At 40.1% G+C, this 14,530-nt stretch overlaps 1 protein-coding gene and 1 long non-coding RNA gene across 12 annotated transcripts in view; one reads left to right on the top strand and one right to left on the bottom strand.

Moving 5' to 3' along the window:
- LOC105483169 (phosphodiesterase 11A) overlaps positions 1-14,530 on the top strand; it is a 510,053-nt gene that overhangs the window by 471,306 nt on the left and 24,217 nt on the right. The window contains exon 20 of one of the 10 annotated variants that reach the window (XM_071072990.1): positions 9,440-9,702. The exons of 7 other annotated variants lie outside the window; for them this stretch is intronic. In XM_071072990.1, the coding sequence (XP_070929091.1) occupies positions 9,440-9,478 (39 nt within the window). In that variant the 3' untranslated portion in view covers positions 9,479-9,702. Of the gene's footprint in view, positions 1-192; positions 4,614-9,435; positions 9,703-14,530 lie in introns of those variants that run through there. 2 more of the 10 variants (XM_071072991.1, XM_071072989.1) reach the window with 2 other exon arrangements.
- LOC105483168 (uncharacterized) overlaps positions 1-14,530 on the bottom strand; it is a 34,283-nt gene that overhangs the window by 7,876 nt on the left and 11,877 nt on the right. The window contains exons 1-4 of one of the 2 annotated variants that reach the window (XR_988063.3): positions 10,474-10,598; positions 9,950-10,079; positions 9,698-9,840; positions 8,556-8,587 (exon numbers count right to left, since the gene is read on the bottom strand). This is a non-coding gene — a long non-coding RNA (uncharacterized lncRNA). Of the gene's footprint in view, positions 1-8,555; positions 8,588-9,697; positions 9,841-9,949; positions 10,080-10,473; positions 10,599-14,530 lie in introns of those variants that run through there. The other variant, XR_011609893.1, reaches the window with a different exon arrangement.

Below are 14,530 nucleotides of genomic sequence, written 5' to 3'. Positions count from 1 at the left end.
TTGGCTTTTAATTTTACTTCTAAGCATTTGCTTTCATTTGTAAAAACCTGGCAAGTTCTTTACCCCCAACCTAGCTCAATCAGAACTGAGCTGCTTGTCTAACTTCAAAGTGAGAAACATGCAGGGAAAGCAAAAGCTCTTTAGTTCCTCACCCTATGTAACCCTATTAAAAACACGGTATTGTTTTTTAAGGACCTCACAACCATCAAGTTCAAGATCATCTACCACTTCGTTTTCAGCACTTTTAGGAACTGCTGAGCCCTATCGCAGAACCCTGAAAACAAACAGACAAACTTAGAATACTGTCTTGAAGATGGATATGTAATTTTTAATAACTATAACAAAAATAAATTCATTTTTGTTGTATATTAGTCATTAAATACATGATACCATAAAGTCAGGTAAAGTTTTAAAATAATCTACAATTGCTTATTTTAGTTAAAAAAAGGAACATAATGTTCTTTTATTTAATACTGAAAGATTGGGCAAACAAAATAGAAAATGATGTATACTTTATTTTAAGGGGATCCTCAACTCTCTTTTCTTCCTGTTGGCTCCTCCCATCCTCAGTGTTTCTGAATAAGCAGGCCCCCATATGCAAAGCCCAACAACTTTTGGGTCACTTATATCTTGCTTTGTGAAACTGACCTGGACTATACATGTTGAATTACTTTTTAATGTTATTCAGTTTTGTGTGCACACTTAGGCAATAAATGGGATGAAGAAATTATTCGTGCAATTACTACATTCCTTTTACTTTGGGTAAAGCTTAGGAGGATGAAGACATGTATTGGGGTGGGAAGCTGGTTAAGTTTTGGTACTAGTTTGCAAAGCTATTTTGGAGTGAACTCAAAGTCTACACACTCTTCCTATGTGATTGGTTATAGGAAAGGCTGTAAAGGATCCTCATATGGTTTTCCATGTTAATTTGCTTTATTACTAATTCACAATCCTTTAGGGCTTGTCTTATGCTTCCTATTTAATGCTTTGAAATCTTTAGGTTACAAAGGAAGTTATTTGAATTTAAGTGGAAATAGCAATTTCTAGAATTTAGGGAGTAATATTATCCCTTCACATTATATATCATCCTGATTTTTCACATCTGTTTTACTTTACTACTTATCTGTGGGTTAGAGACCTCTGCTATTTTCAGCTGCAGGAAATTAACATATAGAAAGATTAAGTGATGGTCCCACCAAATGAGAGTTGTGTCCTGCTCACCCCTGACCTTTGTTTTGGTGTAGTGACCTTTCTACTGCCCTTCTTCACCTCTGATGGAAATTTCTTGCACCATTTTTTATTATTTAACTAACTGGGGAGAGATGTGTCATGCTGAAAGGGAATATGGAAGGAGCTGTTTACAGAAGCTCATATTCATACTTGCTGCTGTATCTTTTCATTTAACAGGGGATGAAAATCTTGCTCTTTTTGATTCCTTATTATCACTAAGTAAAAAAAAAATATCTCATTTCATTTGTAAGTTTTAAATACAAGGCTTTGAAACCAATCATTTTAAGAGCCATCAAACTGAAACTTTGTAGGGTAAGTTTAAGTATCCTCTCTGAGGGTCCTATTTTATTTCATCTTATGCAGTGTTCTCCCTTCCCTCCACTATTTAACTGGATAATCTCACATTAACTGTTGGTGCTTCTGAACTGAAATCAAATCAGTCAGTGGGCAGGAATCACCATTAGTGGGAAGACACAACATCTTGAGGAAGTGACAAGCCAAGAAGGTCACTGATGTGACACCATTCACTGAGATAACTCAGTGAAAGTCAAGTTTGGGGTTTTGAACATAAAAATGCAATAACAAGGAGTCTGAGAGGATCAAAGACAAGTGGGAAGTGTGCAGGTGGCAGGAATCCCTGATGTGATTGGTCTGACATACAGCATCATAAGAATTCAGCTTCGCTTTACCATGTTGGTCTAGGCATACGGCAAAAGGATACCAAGGAGTACACATGAGACAAAGCATGTCCCCTCTGACAACCAAGGCCTGACCCCAAGGTAGGGCAAGGTTGGATGGCAAGAACCTTCATGTAGAGCCCAAGGCAAGCACTCTCATAGAGAGAGCTGGGATCTTCCTGCTGGTGGAGAAGTTTGGAGAGTTGGAGTCTACAGAGGGTGGGAGTTGACCCAGGGCACCCCACGGCTGGAGGCTCCTGGGAACAGCAGTGGGACAGAACAGCGAGTTTGGCAGGGGCGAGCGGCCATGCAGCTGCACAGTAGATACACATATGGTTTGGGTACAGCTTTTTGACTTCATTGACTTTCACTGGGTAGTTCGGTTTTACTTTGTGCTTTTAAAAGGGTTGTGCTTGTCAAATATGAAATAGATAAAGCACTTTCTGCTTGTGCTCCTGTTTGCTGAGATTAGCTCTTCTCCAAGCAAAGGGTGAAGATTATCACTACTCTCAGGTGCCTGAAGGGCTACTTATTTATGTGCCTAGTTGGCAACCCACACCAGTATATTTCAGATGCCCAGTGCATTTAAAATCAAAACTCTTTTCTCTGAGATAGCTTCCAGTTCCACTCATTTTTTTTACTACATTGAGGGAAAACAATGAGGAACTCCCCCTCCTCCAAAATCTATTCACTAGGAAGTTATCTAAGTAATCTTGAGATTGACAGAAAGTGACAGACAGAAAATATATTAAAATATATAAATGAAACAGGAAAAAAAAAAGATGTGCAGGTCCTCTTTACCATATGTATTGTCAATAAGAGAGGCTGACTGGTTCTATCTCAAGTGGAAAAAGACAGCATGTCATTGTGGCATTGATTTAGCTCTCCCAACATGCCAGGTGGGTAGGACACACGCACAGAACAGTCCCAGATTGATGGATAGTTATCTAATAAGGATGTAGGCCAGGTTTCTATCCATATGTTTATATGTGAGCATAGAGTTCGCTGGAACTTGCTGTCTTTTTAATCTTCAGACTTTTCCTTAAAGAGAGAGAGAGAGAAGGAGAGAGAGAGAGAGAAAAGAAAGAAAGAAAGAGAGAGAGAGACAGAAAGAGAAAGAAAGAAAGAGAGAAAGAAAGAAAGAAAGAAAGAAAGAAAGAAAGAAAGAAAGAAAGAAAGAAAGAAAGAAAGAAAGAAAGAAAAAGAAAATGATTGTAACAGGATGAAGTCGTAATTTATGGGTGACAGCCTTTTAATCACGAAGGCAAGAGTGGGCAGGGAACCATCAAAGCACATTTCCCCAAGAGAAGACTCAAGCCCTGGTTAGTTAGCTGTGTCCTAGCAGGGCATCTCGAAGGAATACATTGACATCTGATTCCTATGCGTTCTGCTGTCTTTGCACCCTGCTGGGGAACCATTAGCCCTGCTGCTCAACATCTTTGAAGGAAAAAAAAAAAAAGGAAGAAGGAAGAAAAAAAGACACAATCAAACTTTGTGTCATTGCCACACCAGCCTTAGGGATAAACAGAAACCCTCATGTCACAGTATCATTTTGAGCTTTTCTCTGCAATAGCAAGCTAAGTTCTGGCTCCTTATTTTCATTCTCAACTTAACCAAATCTCAGTGTACCTAGAATGTCAGAGGTGCAGAGTCATTATAAATCTTTTGTTTGTTAAGGACTGAGGGATTTAATTTTTATTATGAATATAATCCAATTTTTAACTCATCCCAAACTGGCTTTTGATTTTGGAGTGGATATTTTCTCACAGATAATGTAAAAGTACGTAACCTGGCCAGCATCTAGCCAGAATAATTTTCTCTTTCCATTAAGAGTAGGAAAATTTTGATGAGAGTAGTACCTCTTTATTAAAATGTCATGATGTTTCTGAAACAGGCAGGGCTTCTAATGTTAAGATTTACAGTAACCTTTGATTTTTTTCTCTGCCTTCACTTTTTTTTTTCTGAGATAGAATTTTGCTCTCATTGCCCAGGCTGGAGTGCAATGGCATGATCTCGCCTCACTGCAACTTCCGTCTCCCGGGTTCAAGCGATTCTCCTGCCTCAGCCTCCTGAGTAGCTGAGAATACAGGCATGCCCATGCCCGGCTAATTTTTTTGTATTTTTAGTAGAGGCAGGGTTTCACCATGTTGGCCAGGCTGGTCTTGAACTCCTGACCTCAAGTGATCTGCAGACCTCAGCCTCCCAAAGTGCTGGGATTACAGGCATGAGCCACCACGCCCAGCCTCTGCCTTCACTTTTAATGGTTATTTTGAAAAATACATTCCACGTGATGCAATATTAATAGGCTCTCTGGGAAAAAGGGAGAAAAAAACTTTAACATATAGTTGAAATAGTAGAGTGGGAGTTAGAAATTGATAAACTAGAAAAGAGGATATAAGGTGCTACTCCAGGACACTTTCTCTGGATACTGATGAAAGTACTTTAAAAGCAATCCAGTGTTCCCTAAGAACAACTTCATCAGATATTTAAAAAAAAAAAAAAAAGACACCACCCAAATCAGTTAGTTTCCTGTGTTTCTCTATGACTTTTAGTATTCTTGTGGATGAAAGGAAGAGATAGTTGGGTTTAGTTTCTTACTTATCCTTACAAAGGGGGAATATACATGGAATGCCATCATACATAACTCAAAAAATACGGAAAGAAAGAAGGAGGGAGGAAGGGAGGAATGTAGGGAGAGAGAGAGAGAGGGAGGGAAAAAAAGAGGAGGGGGAGGGGAAGGGAGGAGAGGGGAGAGGAGGGAAGGGGAGGAGAGAAGGAAAGACAGAAGCAAGGAAGGAAGGAAGGAAAACAACTTCCTATATTCTCTATAACTGATCTATCTGGCTCCACTTTTTCCTGGTGATGGGGAGTAGGGTGGTGGCTGTGTTCAGGGACTATTATTTAAACTTCACTATATTAAAGTATCTCAGTCTCTTTGGGTTAAAGTACTCCCAGTCAGAGCTCTTTCTCCTCCCCAGCTGACATCTAGGTACCAGGGAACTCACCTATGGTTGTGATGATTTTGTGACCTTTAGGAGAAGGACGCCTGGTGCACATCTTGCCTGTTGGGTCTTTCTGGGTTAACTGAGAAGTGGCTGGTCACAACTCTGGCTGTGATGCTGTGCCAGCCCCGTGTGACTATGGTGTAGGTGTGATGAGCACTTTGTGCCAGCCCTGGCCACTAGCTGTGGCTGCTTAAGTCTGTGGTCCTTGTGGCAGCCTCTTGGCAAGCCCCCTGCACCACCCCCAGCAGCTTCCTGGCCAGTTCTAACTGACTGGTTCCCTTGGCATTTCCTCATTCCCCCTGGGGCACCCATGAACTCCCAGCTACTTTCTCGTTACCCTGCTGTCCACACAAATTTCTAAGTCTTTTCTAATATGCTGCCTGGGTGGTGCCAACTTGCTTTAGGAAGATTCTATTATTTTCCTGAATTAGGCTCTGAAATCTGAAATATAAGCCCTCCCCTCACCTTTAAGGTTTGACCCCCAAGGAATGTGAAGCCAGGACTACTCACTTCTGATCTCCCTCTCTCTCACCTACCTCTTTCTGCCTCTCTCTCCCCTCTCTCTTTCTCCTCTTTTCTCTCTCCCTGCCTCTCTCCCCACTCCCCTCTTCCCCTAATATTTCCATTTGCTTTGCTTTTCCTGATGGGAACTATCCTTATATGGTCTCCTCTGTGTTCTTCCTGCTAGAGTTTTGTAGTAAAACTTGAAGATCTAACTTAGGAGGTTTGGTTCTTAATAGAGAAAGGAGAAGGCCACTTCACCATGCAAAGCTACAAGCAGGGTTATTCTCTTTCAAAGCTGAATGATGGCAGCTTGTTTCTAGCTGGGAACTGCCATTTGCCTGAAGGAGGGAAGCCTACTGAGATAATGGGAGAGGAGCCCCAGGCATCACCATTCAAACAGAATGGAAAATGCACTGGCTTACTATTCTCAAAATATTGTCCTTGTTACATAATAATGTACCCAAATCGGAGTGCTGCTGATAGTAAAGTCTGTTTATCTCAGAAAATATTCTATGTGTTATTAGTCAAATATGAATGGAAGAGAAACATTAATATTCAAAAGTGTTGGTTTTATGTAATTTATAGGCCCCTCTACTACAGTCTATCTTCCAAATTTTTGACAAAATAATCTTTTTAAAAAAAAAAAAAAGTCTGATCACAGCATCTCCCTGCTTTAAAGACTGCAGGTTACTATCACAATCTATAAGGTACTTTCCAGAGTCCTTGGTTTAGCATTCAGAAACCCTCTCATTCATTCTGAAGCCCACACCTATTCCTTGGCCTCATCTCCTGTCACCCTGCCCACTTCCTTGCCAGATACCCTTTGCCCCAAGCACAGGACTCACTAGCCCTTTGGTCCATTTTCCCTGGCCTCTGCCTATGCCTCCTCGCTCTCATGTCTGCCTGGAAGACACCAGCCCAAGCTGTCACTTCTGTAAAACCTCTGCTTCCCCACAACATTCCACAGCACTGTCTCCATCTCCTGATAACCACACACTCTGTGTGTGATTATCTTTCGGTCTCTTCCCCATTAGACTGGTTTCCTGGAGCCACCATATTCCTGGCACCTAGCACAGTGCTAGCACATTAGAGCTGCTCAGCCCAATGTTTGTTGAGCAAAGGAATGAAGAAACAGAAATGTGAATGATAGGATGCAGTATAAGCAGTGGAATGTATGAAGTAAGTTTATAATGTCATTTAGTTATCACCTATAAATACAGTCATGTGTTGCTCAACAACAGGGATACATTCTGAGAAATGCATCTTTGACAATTTCATCATGCAAACATCATAGTGCACTTACACAAACCTATATTGTACAGCCTCCTACACACCTAGGCTATATGGTATAACCTATTGCTCCCAGGCTACAAACCTGTACAGCATTTTACTGCACTGAATACTGTAAGCAACTGTATCACAATGGTAAATATTTGTGCATCTAAACATATTTAAACATAGAAAAGGTACAGTAGAAATATGGTATTATAACCTTATGGGGCCGTGGTTGTAGATATGGTCCATCATTGACTGAAATGCCATTATGAGGTACATGACTATGTATAAAACCTTTCATCAGAGTATGCACTGTTATATTCCTGCCCATAAGCTGGAGTATATGGCCTATGATATCTTTTTATAAAGTGGTTTGGTTCTCATCATAGTTGAATTCTACTGTAAAGGGCCAGTTAATAGCCATGAATTTTTCAGAGCTTTGACTTTTTCATCTAGGAAATACATTAAATTTTCTTTTATCCAGCATTGCCAGAAAATATAGTCCTCTAGTTATTTTAATATTCAGGTTAAGAGATGGAGCTAGCATATGTCACAGATAGATTTCAAGAAATCTATATTGTATGTTGCATACATATGATTTTGAGAAATTATAATACAATAAAATACTAAATTTATCATGATTATAATTTAATCTTTCTTTGACTTAGAAAACTTTTAGGATCCTCTAGTGTCTAAAAGTAATCAGTGCAAACATCAACTAAGAATATGCTCTGTTCTTAGCCAGGCATGGTGGTGTGTACCTGTAGTCTCAGCTACTTGGGAGTCTGTGGTGGGAGGATTGCTTGAGCCCAGGAGTTTGAGGCTGCAATGAGCTATGATTGCAACACTGCACTCTAGCCGGGTGACAGAGCAAGACCCCATCTCTTTAAAAAAAAAAAAAAGAAAGAAAGGAAAAGTAAAAAAAGAATGTGCTGGGTAGGAAGAAGTTCTGAGTAGCAGAGAGGACTCATTAATAGAAGAACGATTAAGTTCCTGTTCCTTCCAACATTATGCATGATAATTGGCAGGTGAAGGCATCTCATACCCTTCGCTACATCTCAAAGTTCTTCCAGAATACTTGATGTTTGTCACCTCCAAAAAGGAGTTTGACCTGATAAACAACCATCTCTATGTATATTTTTTGGTAAATAAAATGGACTATAATTTATTTCATGCAACCTTGAAAAAAATACCCATTCTTTATATGTTAGTGTTAATATATTCCTATTCATATATATTTCATGAGCTCAAACAGTGCCATGAATCCATATTAAAATGCTGGAATCCAATGGAAAAAATAGAATATACCCCCAATAAGGTTTCTGAGGACAGATTTAAGATAAGATCTTAATTCTTATCTTAAATTCTCCTTATCCAGCTGACCAACATACGTAACTCTTTTTTATTTTTTATTTTTTATTTTTTTATTTTTTTTTTTGAGACGGAGTCTTGCTCTGTCGCCCAGGCTGGGGTGCAGTGGCCGGATCTCAGCTCACTGCAAGCTCCGCCTCCCAGGTTTACGCCATTCTCCTACCTCAGCCTCCCGAGTAGCTGGGACTACAGGCGCCCGCCAACCCGCCCGGCTAGTTTTTTTGCATTTTTTAGTAGAGACGGGGTTTCACTGTATTAGCCAGGATGGTCTCGATCTCCTGACCTTGTGATCCGCCCGTCTTGGCCTCCCAAAGTGCTGGGATTACAGGCTTGAGCCACCGCGCCCGGCCAACTCTTTTTTAAAAGGATTTCTGCTTTGGAATAATGAAGCTAAATGTCTCTTAACCCCAAGTCCTTACAAGGCTTGGAATGTTCTCTTCCCTTAAGTAACTATCTAGTTTTTTTAGAGAGCATATTTTAAAAGCTTATTTACCTCTTCTTCATGACCCTCTCTTCTTTGGCTCTCTTCAGAAGAAGTAGGAAAGAAGCAGGAAGGGCAGGAGGAAAGGAGGGAGGAAGGAAAGGAGAAATATATATATGTGAATGTTAAAAACTCTGCTGTTGAGGTATCAAAAGCAAATGAGAAGAGTAAAGAAAATATACATTAGAGAATACCTAAATTGTCATGAGTGACTGTTGGGAGAAATAAGAACCTCACATTCTCTTATTTCTGATACCCCTTCATACTACTGTCCACATCCAAACACATTTTTACCAGGGTACATGAGTGTATTCTGGTAATACACTCTGCTTTGGTCACTTAACATAAAGTTCTTAATATGTTTCCATGTTTCTACATAATTTTTACATTGTCCTTTTTTTTTCCCTTCTTTCTTTATGAGACAGAGTCTCACTCTATTACCCAGGCTGGAGTGCAATGGTGCAATCTCGGCTCACTGCAATCTCTGCCTCCCAGACACAAGCAATATTCCTACCTCAGCCTCCTGAGTAGCTGGGACTACAGGCACATGCCACCACACCCAGCTAATTTTTTGTATTTTCGTAGAGACGAGGATTCACCACATTGCCCAGGCTGGTCTCCAACCTCTGAGCTAAAGTGATCCACCCGCCTTGGCCTCCCAAAGTGCTGGGATTACAGGCATGAGCCACCGCATCCAGCTTTCACATTATCCTTTGAAATGACAGTCTGGTATTCTGATCAATTGACTTGTTGTAATTTATTTAGTTATCCCCTACTTTTTTCCTAATAGAGATAATTCTGAAATGAGCACTTTGGCACCTCATTTTATTGACTTATTTAATACTATTAAGCATGATTAGAAATAATAAAGTTGCATTTCTTTTTTTCAAAGAAAGATATACACTCTGAAGGAAACAGAAAATAAGTGGAGATAAGCTACCCTCAAATATTGGAAGCTAAGAAGGAAGTAATCTCCCAGAATGTCTGCACAAGGGGAGAGCAACAGGGAGCCAGCCCATCTGCCTTTCAGAAGGAATGCCTGAGAGGCTCAGGACTTAGGAACAGCCAAGAGTGGATATGTTAGTTTCCGAGGGCTGCTGTAACGAAGTACAATAAACTGCGTGGCTTAAAATAACAGAAATGTATTTGCTCACAGTTCTGGAAGCTAGAATTCAGCCACGAATTCTCTCCATGTGTCGACAGGACTGGTTCCTTGTGAAGCCTCTGAGGGAGAGTCCGTTCCACGCATCTCTCCTCATTGCTGATGGCTGCTAGCAGTTCTTGACATCCTCTGCCTCTGTATTCACATAACATTTTCTTGTGTCTGTGTTTTCACATGACCTTCTTATAAAGACACAAACTATTGGATTTAGGGCCCATTCTAATCCAATATGATCTCATCTTACCTTGATAACTAACATCTGCAAAGACCCTATTTCCAAACACGGCCACATTCACAGGTACCCGGGTTAGAACTTCAACATAGCTTTTGGGAGGACACAAGTCAATTCACAACAGCGAGGTTGAGGAATCAGCCTGGAAACAAGAGGGAAAGAAAGGTTAGAAGTTGGTAAATAGGATCTCAGGAATCTCCCACAACCACATAGCCAGGTCAACAGACTGTGTAGCCACTGCCAAGTCAGAAGAGAGTTCTTCTCTCAGAGTACTCATGAAGAGAATCTGTGGCTGAAATCTAAAGCCCGTGGAATGATTTGCTGGACTCTCAGATGCCCTATGACTCTGCACCTGGAGTGCCAGCAGCCAGATACCCCCAGAAGCAGAAAAGTGGGATTCTTCTCTAGGGAAACAGAATAGCCTCAGAGAAAAGATCTGCATGGACTTGCACTTCAGATTCTCTCAATGAACCAATTTCCTGCAGGATGCCCTTAAAATGGAGCCACCAGTTGACAGTCACGGCTCTCCCACTTACCTGCCTTGGTCCACTTTGTACTCTGCCTTGAATAGGTCTTTCGTCTTTCAGTGCCTTGCATTTAAATATATGCAAACAGATAAGGGCCACAGAATGTTTGAGCAAAGCCTTCAATATGAAAGAATAGATGCAAAGTAAAAAGCATGAAAGAGAAGGGAATTCAGAGCATACAGTGAAGGCAGGAAACAAAAGACAACTTCAGAAAAACTTCCAATGCCATCAAAAAGCTAAGAAATATGTTATAAAACAAGGCCAAAATGCCTGGGGTATTTTTTCTTCTCTATTACTTTCTAGTCGTGCCATCATGATTTTTCTTCTTCATTTGGATCCCCTATATTAGTAGGGTCTCCTGACTGCCTCCCTGCCAGCTGCCTCCACTCTGACCCCAGTCTCATACATATAGTCCCATCCTCCAGGCTCCATGTCACCACCACAGCTATCCTCCCAAAGCACAGCTGACTGCATGGCTCACCTGCTTAAAGTCCTTCAGGCCCTCCTTTCCCCTTACTACAGGAAAAAAATCTCAGTTGGCACAATTGACCTTCCCATCCCACCTCCTTTCTCTCCTTCCTTTGTACCCTCTGCTCTTGCCGTAAGTGGCCACCTGCCATTTCCCTAATTGCTGCCTCACTAATGTTCCACACCCCGTGCCTGTGCTCACCCAGCCATCTGCAGGCCTACCTTCCCTCCTCTCCCCATGCAACTCCTAGTCTTGCTTGAGGACTCTGCTCACATGACAGGCTCTTAGGAAACCTCTGTTTGCCCCCAGGAGGTAGATATTCTAGCCTCTGGGATCCTCTTTGTGTTCCTTTATTAGAACATCTTAATTGTTTACATTCACTGTCTCTGTTACTCAGCCAGGATGCCCAGCACAGCTGAATCTACCAACCTCCTCCCTCATCCAAGCTGCAGCAGCAGTGTGTGTGTTGTTACCAGCCACTGGGAGACCCCACAGGGCTGCCTCAGCAACACAGCAAGTGCAAGAGAGTGACAGGAACGGGAAAGATTGGGTTATCACATTGTTACTAGTAAGCGCTTGCATTTCCTCAGCATCTTGTGCTTTCAGGATGCCCTGAAATAACCTATCACTCTTGAATTGCCCTGTGGCGGTGTTAACATTCCTGCCTTTATTTCACGGATGAGAAACTAGGGAGGTTATACTTGCTGCTCACAATGGCCTCAGTGAATTAGGGGAGTTTCAGCATCTGAACCAATAACTCCTACAAGCAGAGGGATGAGCTATAGAACCATAAAATAACAAAAAAAGACAAATTATTCTCCAAGCCTTTGATTTAATATATCATCATCGAATTTAGGTTTTAGTGTTACAGGTGATCTGAACAGCTGAAAAATCTAAAGAAGAAAGGAGAAATAGAGAAACAGAGACATACAGAAAGATAGCCAGCAGGAGGGAGAAGACAGACCTAAGATGAGGGCCTAAGAGGAGGCAGTAAGGGCTGAGTGTTTTTATGAGTCCTCTTTCAAACCTGCCCTCTACACTCATAAACTGAGGGCTCACCATCCTCAGCTTTCTTTTTATGGTGATCACCACCGGCTTGTAGGTTTGGCTGAAAGCAGCTTCACTCTGCTACTTTTTAAAGGTTTTGGGCCTCACAAAGTGACTTTCTTCTTGGAGCAAATGGAATTGATGATAGACAATTGCAACCTTTCCAAGAGTCTGAACCAAGGGAGGTGAAGTATGTGGAAAAGCTTTTGGAAAGAGTACACCTATTATAGTTAAAGCCCTCCAGCATGTGAGTCACTATTGTTATCATTAATATCATCTCTCAACCTCAGTATCTTTGCTGTAAATTTGGATATTTAATAGCCAAGCTTTCTGCCTCACAAAGATGTAGTGAGTCCATAACAACATTTTTTGAGCACTTAGTATGTGCTCAAGACTAACTTTCCAAACATGATCTGATGTAATTCTCTTCACGATACCAAGTTAGATGCTATGAGGATCCTTTTTTTCAGATGTGAAAACTGAAGCTATAGAGCTTCTGTAACTTACCTAAGAATATATAGTAAGTGACAGGGCATAGATTCTTTCTGCTTTCAAATCTGTGACTCCTAACCAGTACGACTCAGTGCTGCCTGAGATAATGTGTGTGCAGGCGTTAGTATTATACAAACCTGAGATCATTTATTGGGTCACCTTTAACAGAAGAAACATGGTATTTTTATTCTAGAATAGTTAACTAGGTGAGTACCTGCAGACCATCTGTAGGAGGGGAAAGCAAAACCCTGAAAGGTCACTATTAAGTGACCTGACTTGATAATGGCAGAGCTGGGTTTAGAACCCAAGACTTTGGACTTTTAGTTTAAGGTTTGTTCCAATATATCCTACTATCTATGTATAAAATTTGAAATATATTACCTCAAAGTTTTCAAAACTATTCAAAGGAACAGAATTTTTAAAGGAAATCTACTTGAGTAGCAAGTTCTGCTTGCTTTCAAACAAGCGAAAAGCAGACTGAACCAGAGAGTTTGTTTTGAAGGGCAGCATGGTGAACCAAGATGCCTCCAAGAACAGGGGCAATGGAATGAAAAGTCAGCAAACAAGGTAGAAAAGACAGCCCTGATAGGGCCTGAGAAACTGAACAGAAAATCTGAAGGAAGATAAATGGATAATTTAACAGCCATTCAGTTTATAAGAAAGACAAAGAACAAGCTACATTGCATCAGAAAAGGACTAGAAATGATGATGGATGGGACCCTTCAAATGAGTGGTGAACACAACAGAATCACAGTTGCCTGCAGAATTCCCAGCTGAGGGCAAATTGGAGGAACTAAATAAGGATATGAGACTGATACGGATTGAAGAGTTTTTCAAAATCTATTTAATGGCCAGGCAGGAGACATTGATCGCTTTTCAGAGGAAATGTTGAGGGGCAATGAGGTAGTCAGCCTTTATTTGTGATGTGGATGGGGGAGTGGAAGGAGGGGGGTGCTTATTTATATACAATGTTATTGCAACATACATTAAGGTATTAAAATTATTTTTGAATTATGGTGGTAAAGCACTAAATTCTTTTGATCTTTGTGGAAATAAGCATTTCTCCTTTTTGCCCCTGTACTTGTAAGCCTTTTTTAACAATTAACCAATCAGATGCCTTAATACTTCTACACATGACCAAAGATTGCTATTTCCTCTATCTGTTCATGATAGACTTTTAAATTTTTTATTGCTAAATAGTTTAGACACCCTCAGTGAACACAATTCACGAAGTACAAAAGGCACAAATTATCAGAGAAAAGAGATCCTCCCTCACATTCCTTTTTGCAAGTCACCCAGTTCCTTTCACTGGGGCAACCATTGTTAACCAATTCTTGTGTATGCTTCTAAAGATAGTTTATACATGGATACAGTGTGTTTTTACACAGTTTTTAATACATAATGCTTATACATTGTTTTCTATGTAAATATAGTGCATATGCATGTATCTATACTATGCTCACACATATGTATCTATGTGTAAGTGCATATTTATATACGAACATATATGAGCATAGTGTATATCCTGTTCCATATCTTGCTTCTTTACACTTAATTTATTTTTTAGATTTTTCGTTCTCCATGCAGAAGATGTCTCATTCTTTTTGATGGCTGCAAAGTATTAGATTTTAAAGATGAAAAATAAATTATTTAAACAATTAATTATTTAATTATTTATGGACATTGATGTTGTGTCTAATTGTTTGCTGTTGTAAACAATGTGCAATAAATATTCTTGTAAATACACAATTTTGATGCTTTATTTGTAGGAGAAATACCCAGAAATGAAGGATAACTGGGCATTTGGTGTATAAGCATTTGAGATTGTGATAGATATCGCCAAATTTCTCTCTGTGGAGTTTGAACCAATTTATATTCCTACCGGTAATGTCTGAGATGTCTATTTCTCTATGCCCTTATCAACACAATGTATTACCAAATTTCAATTTTGCCAATACGATAAGTATAAAATTTATCTCATTATAGTTTTAATTAGCATTTTTCATATTATAAATAAGTATGGTCATATTTTTAGTATAGATTTATTTACTTAGAAGC

This window comes from Macaca nemestrina, chromosome 11, assembly GCF_043159975.1.
Source record: "Macaca nemestrina isolate mMacNem1 chromosome 11, mMacNem.hap1, whole genome shotgun sequence".
Lineage (NCBI taxonomy): Eukaryota > Metazoa > Chordata > Mammalia > Primates > Cercopithecidae > Macaca > Macaca nemestrina.
This window is presented reverse-complemented; position numbering and strand designations above follow the sequence as displayed.